Source organism: Triticum aestivum, chromosome 4D (genome assembly GCF_018294505.1).
Source record: "Triticum aestivum cultivar Chinese Spring chromosome 4D, IWGSC CS RefSeq v2.1, whole genome shotgun sequence".
Classification (NCBI taxonomy): Eukaryota; Viridiplantae; Streptophyta; class Magnoliopsida; order Poales; family Poaceae; genus Triticum; species Triticum aestivum.
The window spans coordinates 482,768,652-482,778,936 of record NC_057805.1 but is presented as its reverse complement, the minus strand read 5'-3'; the positions used below and the strand labels follow the sequence as shown (position 1 = coordinate 482,778,936).

The window sequence follows — 10,285 nt, the reverse complement described above, 5'->3', positions numbered from 1 at the left end:
ACTACAAGGTTATCTGTACTGTGTTTATATTTTTCAGTTCACGCCAATATATTCTAATAATAGAAAACTGCAACATTGCACTGGAAATAAACTTGTTCAGAAGATATGTAAACTCTAAGCAAACTACAAGGTTATCTGTACTGTGTTTATATTTTTCAGTTCATGCCAATATATTCTAATAATAGAAAACTGCAACATTGCACTGGAAATAAACTTGTTCAGAAGATATGTAAACTGGAAGCAAACTACAAGGTTAACTGTGACACAAGCAAATCTAAATTTAGAACAAGCAAACGGCAGTCTTGAGAGAAAGCAAATCTAACGAGAAATCTAGAATGGCATGAGCAATCTTCTAGTTACTTTTCTTGGCCGGGACCACCTGCTTCAGTAGTCGTAGTCGCCCCAGGACCTTACGCGCTTCCTGGTCTGCTCCTTCTCGAGTTTTGCCCGGCGAAGGCCATCCTGGATGATGGTGAGGCGGCTCCATATCTCATACGCAGCGTAAGCATCTTTTGCCGCATACTCGATGTGCCTCATGGACAGGGGCATGCGCGCCCAGCGCTGGTGCTCTGCGTTGGTGAGCTTCTTATTCATGTTGTTGTAGTAGTCGTGGACAATGATGCCTGAGACATCCCCAAGGGAGTCCAGAGGCTTGGTAGCTGTAGGCACCCTCCATTCCTTCTGGATGTCGACGAAGTGGACGATCTCTAGTCCGACGCACCCGAGCATCTCTATGTCGCCGTTGATGGAGAAGCCAACAAACGTGTATCTGGGGTCGGCGAGGAAGTTGTCGAACCTGGTGCAGTTCTTGTCGGCGGCGCTCAGTTGGAAGAGCAACACCGGATGATCCTTGCCGACGGAGAGCTGGACGAGGGCTGGTTTCTGATCTTCGCCAACGTCGTTGGTGTACTCCACATCAACTCCGACGATCTTGTGGCGCTCGAATTCGAGGTGTCGCTCGTACTGCTCGATGGTGGTCGCCGCCTTGTGCAAGTCGTTGGTGTGGATCACGTGCAACTTGGTGTTGCCGTGGGCCTGCACCTCCATGAATTCCTTGATGAATCCCATGGCCTGGAGCAGTTGGTCCTCCTGCAACCTGGTTTTTCGTGGGGAACAATGAGTGGGAGCGCAATGGCAATTTCTATTGTTTGTGTGTAAGAAGGCCGCGGCGGAAGTCTAAATTTAAGGGCGGGGAAGCGGCAAAGGAGTGCACGATCTCACTGTCGATGCGGTTGTGCACATCGTGGGTTCTGGATCGTGGTTTCATCTCCCTGGTGGTGCGGTTGTGCACATCCTGAGTTTTTGATCGTGGTTTTTCTTTATAAAAAATAAAAATAAAATCATCAGTTATGTTTTTAGCAACCGTCGTATCTCCAGCAAGTCGGGGAGATGTTCGTTGTCTTGCGTAGTTTGCTGTCAAATGTTAACTTTTACAATTTATCTCGTGAGGCATGCAGGGGCAGTATGTAGAGGCACAAGTCTCTGACCAAGAGAAACATGCTTGAAGTGGCTGGTTTAACTCTCAGACACACGGGCGTGGTACATTCATTGGGAGTGGCAATTGTTTTCAGTGATACATTCGCTGGTAGGAGCAGTGCTGTGTTTTTTCAGAGGCACTGTTGCAGCTGTCGCTACGAGATGGACAGAAAGAACGAGAAGCAACGACAGGCGTGGATATGCAGCTGCAAGAAGCACTTATACAACAAGAGGCGCAAGTAGAGGCATAGATACGATGCTATGTCAGGCACGGAAATGAAGTTACGTGGTTCACGGACATCAATTCGTGCTATGGTGCTACGTGAGGCACGGGCACGAACAAATAGCCGTGCACTCAACTACATACGCAAAAGGCCACAGATGTGTTCCTGAGAAGCACCGGCCTCCATGGTTTTGCCGCAAGGTGGGATTCGACATTTATCCAGGGCATCCGGGTTTTACAAGTGTAGGAATAATTGTTTTACACTTATATGTTCTGTGGCAGAGGCACGGCAATTACTTTTGTGACGAAAGATTGAACGTCGAATGTACATGACATGAGGATTGACAATAGGCGTCCGTTACTGTTTTTCCGGAATGTTTTTCAATTAACTTTGAGAGGCATGAATGTGATGACCGAACAGGCACGGTCATGTCTGAAATAGTGGCAAGGTGGTCCCTAATGTGTACTGAATGTATCACCTGTAATGCTGCACTGTTACAAGCACGGTCGTTATTCTTGCAAAGGCACGGTCGTGAGAGTCATGAATGTGTCGACTCAACAGGCACGGTCATGTCTGAAATAGTTGCAAGTACGAGATGGGCAGAAACAATGAGAAGAAACGAGGGGCGTAGGCATGCAGCTGCGAAACGCACTTATACTGCGAGTAGCACAGCTAGAGGCACAAGTACGATGCTACGTGAGGTACGGACATGAACCTATGTGAAGGCATGGATGTTTAAGGTGACTGAGCCATAGGGGAAGGCGCTAGGTTTTTAGGAGAAGTGCTGTGCGGTTGACAGAGGTGTATGCTTGAGCTCATCAGAACAAGCTACTTGGCATGACGCTATTCTGCGGAGCACCATAGTGAAAAATATGTATACTACTGACGTGCGGAGCTAGCAACGTCACTAAACTATTCTGAAACATACTTCACCACAGCCATTCATCCTCCATTATTATTCAGCAAATCCCTTTATTATTATCCAGAGATAAATAAACTAACCCACGTAAGTGTTTCACCTTCTTTGACAGGGAATTTTCACCACCGTCCTCTTGGACATAATTATATGCTCAGTTACATACCATGACATAACTAAATAACAAAACTGATGTGTACAGGCTGTTCAAAAAACAGACATAAATTACTGAACTAGGAAGTATAGCCACCGGCAACGCTCTATCAGGAAAGGTCGTTGATTATCATCCGCAGCAACTTCATGTTTCCCAATGTTGGCCACCGCTTTTCAATTGTGACAAGGACAATTGAACCAACCTTTAGCTGAGCTTCCCGGGCAAAATCTGAAAAACCGGTCACCTCCATGCTACTGTCGGTTCGTATGGAGTACGTTGTGCTCATGTCTATTGCATCATACATCTCTGTTAGGCTGATACCACCGTTTTGAGGTAGATATCCCAGGTTCATCTTTAGAAGCCTCACAACGGCAGACGGGACTCTCTGCAGATTGTACCGATATTACTAGATAAAATCAATGTACAAGGACATAAAACATCGAAAACAGCAAACAAAACCATGGCAGTGGATCAAAACAAATATTCAATGACTAACCAGACGACCATTTATGACATTGGTGACGTTTAGACGCTGCACAAAGGGTATGGTGGGGAAGTCGTCAGACTCAAACACATAGTATATCATCTGTCCAAATTGTTTGTATGAGAGGTTTACGCCTCAACCGAACACTGTTTTCCCAATGTACTCCCTCTCCGAGTCATTTAGAAAATCAAGAGCTGCATGGAAAAAAATAACTCATTTTCAAACAAATTTGTTTAAACAGATGAACTTGGTATTTAAGTTTAAAATGAATGGTTAAATTCAATGCATGTGATCAAATTGGGATGATAATCAATAGAATTGCATAAAATGTTTTCAAAATAACTTTGACTGTAAGTATGTCATTAATTTAGTGGACATGGGTAGGAGTACCAAATTATGCTGATAAACGTAGTTGATAAAACAGGATGGAAGTTGGTGCACTTACCTAGTGATGGGGAGGGGCCTGTGACCTCCTTGAGAATCACTGAGTCTCAGATCTATCTCAATGGACAGACTCCCAGTATCCAGGTTCATGATGATTAGATCTCGATAATGAAGATCGTAGTCACTAATTAACTTTTTCCAGCCAGGTCCATGAATTTTAGACCGGTTAGGCTCATCGGTGATGTAGATCTCATATGAACGATCCTCGTTGGTGACCAGTACTGGATTTCTTTGTTTTCCTTCTTCTTGAAATGCTTCCTCTTTCCACCGATAGATTGAAGAAGTGACTTGCTGCCTGCAGTAGCATGGCACATACTGCGCAAGAAAAAAATCTTACCAGGCATGTATAACCAAGACAGATAGCGCTTATCATATATGTACCAATTGTTTTCAACAGGTTGCTATTTGATAAAACAAGGTACATCAAAAATTGAAAACATATCATTAAATGCTTAAATGTAGGCATTCCATTCAAACAATATGGTAGAAACTTTTATTTCCTTCATCAGAAAGATACACTAGTTGGTAGTAACTGATGGGCAGCATGGGGTGGCAAACATTTCTCCTTACCAGGCATGTCTTGAAGCATCGAGGAAGATGCACTGTTATCGCGCTGTGAAGAACGCCTGACTCCAGTCCGGAGCAACCGAAGTTGGTACATATATCACAGCACATGGTTTCCCTTGGAATACGTTGCAAAACAACATTTATATGAAATTCTCAACACAAGGAAAAGTTTATTATCTTGAAAAACTATTCGGCTAAACCGACATTTTTACATAAATAGTCGTTCACAAGCAATTTCCTAAAAAGGATTTCTGCTGCTTGGTTTTGAAAGCAGCTTTAACAAATGTATATTTCAAGACAAGACAGGCAAAAAGGAGAAACAATAGTCTATCATCAGGCGGCTCAAAGGAGTGTTTGTAACATTAAAATTATATGTAAATTGGTCGGAGTTGCACCCAGCAACAACATCATCCGCGACCATACGCCACCGTCGCCGACGCCAACCACCGGAACATGTGTGGCTAGGTGGTATTTGAAACGGGTGATCCATCAACGTTAACCTTGCCTCCAGCGTACAGGACCCCAAACGCTATCTTCAAGCACAGAAGCCGACTCCCAGTCAACAGCACCCCAAACGCCGACCTCCAGCACCCTGTGGCCGATTAAGCAATAGAGCTCAACGTCTGGCCACTCGCTTGGACTTCCGGCCACCGCCGTTGTTTGCAAGACCTAACGGGCTTCAATTTAAACTACCAACCTCCCTCAGCGAAGTTCATCGCTCACCTGTGACTTGGACGCCGCAGGTTGCTGCAGCTCATAGCGTTCTCGAGCACAAACGCCGACTTCAAATCAACCCCACCCCTAAGAGGCACGGGTCGTGTACAGGTTGGGCCTCGTACTGCGTTGATTTGGTCTAGATCACAACGAATTTCCAGGCAATTCCTAGCATAACAGCGCAGATGCGTCGCTTTCAATCACGGAGAGACGAAACCAACAGAGAGGAAAACGGATCGTAGCAAAAAAATTCACATAGAAATTAAGAGAAAATAGACTAACCCTGGATCTAGAGGGAGAATCGAGAGAGAAGAGACGATGAACGCTACAGCGGGTGAGTGGGAGGGGGCGGTCTGGGTTGGCACAAAACAGAACAGATAGTTATAATACGCGCCTGCTCACTGACATGGGGCTACTGTATGGCGGCAAAGACAAGACTACAGGCTTATTAGGAGCATAGAGGCACGCACGGACTTACATGCAAATAAGGCACGGTTTTGTTTCTGTTTTCAAAATTTTCTTAGTGAGGTGTTCACTGAGACAGGTTGTGCATGTCCATGACGCACGACCATGCTTCTGTTTTCCGAAGTATTTTTCTCTAGTACGGTCTCTCGGAGGGACAGGGACGTGAAGCCACGATGCGCATGGTCCTGTAAGGATAAGAATGAGACGCACGGAAAGGCCTCTGTATTCTAAATGTACATGTGGACGGTTGGCACACGGTTGTACATGCGGACGACGCACAGAGGTCTTTTGTGTTCTCCTAGTTGTTTTCGCATGACACGGCCATTCCTAGTTGTGTTCTCCTAGTTGTTTTCGCATGACACGGCCATTCCTAGTTGTGTTCTCCTAGTTGTTTTCGCATGACACAGCCACTCCGAGGGACAGTGGAGTGAAGCCATGGTGCGCACGGTTATCCAAGGAGAAAATGCAGTGAAGTGCCTCAGTTTTCGTAACATTTTAAGTTGCTTGTTCACTGAGAGAGGCACGGGTGTATGTTTAAATGACGCAAGACCGTGCTACTGTTTTCCGAATTGTTCATTTCTGACACGGTCTCTCGGAGGGACACGGTGTCTGCAATTAAAAGGGGCACGTAATCTTTCGCTTTGACGAATTCTTCGGATGCATCGGTTTTGTTCAATATGATAATGACAATGGAGACCTAGCATCTAAAAAGTGATTGGAGGTCCGTTGCTGACCTTAAGTCATTATCACAGCATTCCAAATGTTTTCAGAGACGTGTTCACACGGACGTATGATTTTCACAACCTCTTGATGCACGTTCGTTTCCTGTGGGGTGCACGGACGCATGTTGCTTTTAAAAGACAGAATTTCATGCCAAGCAACTGAGATAGACAAGAGGATACTAGTTTGATTTTTGAGCATCTGTGTGAGCTGATTTCTTTTATCATAGGGTCCAGAAACATATGATCGATATTGAAAACAGAATGCATGTACATAATTGCTTGACCATGTTTACACAATGCACTCATTCAATATAGCAAGTACATCTCTTCAGACCTATTTTCAGCATCCACAGTTGAATGGATCTGGCAAATCCAGATATTCAACACCTGTGTTTTTTAAGTCCATGTGCATGTGCTTGCAAGTTGTTGTTAATTTAAGCTCTGCGCAATTAGAAGCCCTTTTGTCCATCTGCAGTACCACTTCTTGCCGTTTGTAAAATTCACGAGTGAAATCTCTGCGCAGGCCAAACTTAAGCCTGATGGTCAGTAGCATCCTAGCATTGAGAATAAAGAATGTCACAAATCCAGTGTTTGCATCTGTGACTTCATAGTCTTCCAGCGTTAATGTCCTCAAACAAATGTCGTGATTATTGAGAAACACCCGCTGCTTTTGGCGCCATTCATTTGTTATACCTCTTTGATCCCATCCTCCCCCCTAAACACACGAGAAGAGAAAACTTAAGAGTTAGTGCCAGTATATTATGCATATTATGCGTGGGCTTTCAACGTGTGTGAAATCATCACCTCGATAAACAAGTTTTGCAAGCATTGAAAGCATCGCAGCAAGTCAACAATCTCATCCAGATTAAAGCATGTCTGTGAGATAAACAAGGTCTTGACGGAATCCAGCACCACATGTAGGCTACTTATGCAGAGACCCTTCATTGAGCACATAACGTGATATTATTAGCTCATGGATGTGAATTTCAAGTGCTTTTGAATAACGCAGGTCAAAGTAACATGCAGAGGCAGTACCTGAATAACTGTAGTCCCAATGACGATATTTGTTTCGTTGGGTAATTCAGAAATTTTTCCCAGTGTGTCCAACACAGGTGCGGACAAAACTGTTATCTGTAGTTGTGCATCTACAGAATCATGTAGCAGTGTCTGGAGGGATGGCACATCCTCAATGATCAGTTTTCCTCCGTCGGAACGAATGCCAATGCTTATAAGCCTAGCTGAGTTTATTCGTAGACAGCAGAATTTCTTGTTGCAAACAAGTAGCAGGCACTGCAGGGCAGGGCAACCGTGGTGGATGAACTTCTGCAAGGAAACATCCGATATATAAACCTCCACCAGCGAAAGTCTCCTGAGCAGTGGGAGGCAAAGCATTTCTACAAGATTGTCTTCTAGTTTGCACATGGCGAAGGTGGTGGTGTGGAGAGACGAGCGAAATCTCGAGATGGATGCCGGTGGCGACGGCATAGAAGAAGGGATTCTGCATGCTTGCCTGGGCCCTGGGTAGAAGAACTTTGGGAATATATGATAGAACTCTAAAACCTGGAGTTGGTCCAGATTCCGAGACAGGAACAACTCATCGACGCCACAAGGTTCGCACTGGAGGTAGCTTGTCGGGATGCAGAGGCGGCGAATCGGGCCCTTTTGATCGGAGAGGATAGATACAGGAAGACTGAAGCCATCAACGATAGATTCTCCACGGCAGTTGCAACTAAGATGTCGGCAGTGAGTTCTGACGTATGTTTCCTGGACAATTTGCTTGCCCGGGAGAACGCGGATGATTTGGCAACAGATTTTTCCCAGAGATCTGGTAGAACGAGTATCAAGGATCACACGAAATTCGAGATCGAGTGGTGCGATGCGCCATATGCGGCGCCACCGAGATGCGAGCACTTGTGTGCGCATGCCTTCCTTTATGGGCAGACGAGAGATGATCTCGCCGAGGATGGCGTCGGGAAGATCACTGATGCGGTCCGGACCAGACTCAACATGGTTCTCGGATCCAGTGGGCGAGCCACATCCGCTCCTCTTAACGAGCTTAGAGGGCACGGGTACAGCCGCGGACCTCGTCTTCTTGTTGCTAGAGGCACACTTCTTCATCTCCATTGCCAAGCTCGTGCCGCCTCCGTTGCAGGTCTCTGTGCGGTGGATCTGGGAAAAGGGTTAGGGTTTTACGATCCATAAAGACGACAATATATATACGTACCGAATCTAGAAGATTTCGACAGACATGGTGGAATAGTCACGGCGTGGACAGACGTGCGTCTTCACGAGGCACGGGTATCAACTGTCCAGATACACAGAAGTTTGGTGGGAGAGGCATGTGTCCGAATACTCAGTTAGAGACGCATGGTTGCGCGGTCTGTAGAGACACGGGGGTGTGGCGCCACGACACGGGGGCAAATGTCATGTGAGGCACGTGCGTGCAGGCGATGGAGGCATCTAATTGCAGTCTGTACAAGCACGGACCTCGTTGAAGCCTCCACAGAGCCAGCTATCAACTCCCTGGATGCACAAAAGTGTGGTGGCAGAGGCATGCCTGCGAACACTCAGGTGAAAAGACACGTTTGTGAAGTCTCTGGATCCACGGCAGTGTGTCTCCAGCGGAACGTAAAAGCCACGGCTCGTGGCACGTGAGGCACAAGGGTGCAGGCTCCGGAGGCACCGAAGTATAGCCTCTACAGGCACGTACGATTGTCAACCCTCTGAATGCACAAGTTCGGTGGCAGAGGCATGGATCAGAATACTCAGCTATTGAGGCATGGGTGTGTATTCTCTGCAATCACAAGGGTCACGGCAAGTGTCATGTGAGGCACGTGTATTGAAACACCAGAGGCGCGGAAATGAAGCCTCTTAGGCACGAGTGTCAGCCCAATGGATGCACAAAAGTGTGGTGGCAGAGGCATGGGTGAGAATGCTCTGCTGGAGAGGCACCGTTGTGAGCTCTCTGGACCCGCGGGCGTCTGGCTCCATGGGCACCTAACAGTCACGGCTTATGTCAGCTATGGAGGCACGTAGATGCACGCGCCGGAGGCACTGTTGGGGAGTCACTACACGCACGGGCGTGCTGTTTCTCCATGCCTGACTCAGCATAAACCCTCTCTGGGTGCAGAAAAGTGTGAGCAGAAGGCGCCGAAGTAAGGGCTCTACATGCACGTGTACCAACCTTCTTGATACTCAGTTAGAAAAGCACGGTTGTGAAGTTTCTAGACAAAGTCTAACCTTAAGACGAAGAACAACCATCATGTACGAGACACACGGTTTTATTGGCCTACCAATCACGGACTTGCTTCGGTATTGGAAAGGTTCCCACTGACGATTTCATTATCAGTGGGAACATGGTACTATACTAACAAAGAGTCAGTGTCGTGACGGTAAAATACTCAAAATCTTTCCGCTGAAACATTGATGTTTGCACAGTTACAACACTTTTGTTTGCACAGTTACAACACTTTATAATCAAGGATTGTTATGGAAAGCTTACAGACGGTACAAAATATTACAAGGGTTGTTTGTTCAGGTTCAGACGAAACGCACGTTCAAAAGGGCGCAACAACATGTAACCCTGCAAGCTTGGATGACTTACTCCAGCTCTGTGTTCAGCAGTCACATGTGAATGGGTCCGTCAAATCCAGGTATTCAACACACGTGAGTTTTAAATAAAAGAACCGGTGCTTGCATGCTCCTGATAATATAAGGCGAGCACGTTCAGAAGCCTTTTTGTGCCACAGAAGATCCTTTTGATGCTCTTCATAAAATTCTTCCGTGAAGTCTTGGTGGTAGCGATAGTTAAGCCTCATGGTCTCAAGCTTGCTTGCACTCACACAAATTCAATGTTTACCAAGCAGGGTACATAGTCATCCAGCGTTACTGTCTTCAGACGAAAGTCATCTCGTTTGAAAAACGGTCGGTGCTTACGACGCCATGTATTTGTTTCTTCGCAACAGAGTCCTCCCTAGATGTACATGAAGAATGAAAATACTTAAGCTCTAAAAATAGAGATTCTGTCGAAAGAGCATTTAGTGTATGGTATTTATTGGATTCTTTGTAGATACGGGTGTATGTAATACTAAAACATGTCTAGCCACGGGTGTATCAATT

The 10,285-nt window shown here is 46.0% G+C and overlaps 1 protein-coding gene across 1 annotated transcript; it reads right to left on the bottom strand.

Moving 5' to 3' along the window:
* Positions 1–384: 384 nt before the first annotated feature.
* Positions 385–1,068, bottom strand: LOC123100444 (exonuclease mut-7 homolog). The gene has a single exon (XM_044522381.1). It carries the CDS (start codon positions 1,066–1,068, stop codon positions 385–387), a length of 684 nt encoding a protein of 227 aa, XP_044378316.1.
* Positions 1,069–10,285: the final 9,217 nt, after the last annotated feature.

Coding starts and splice junctions, on each gene's coding strand:
- LOC123100444 (XM_044522381.1), bottom strand. CDS start 1,068: ATGGGATTCATCAAGGAATTCATGGAGGTGCAGGCCCACGGCAACACC.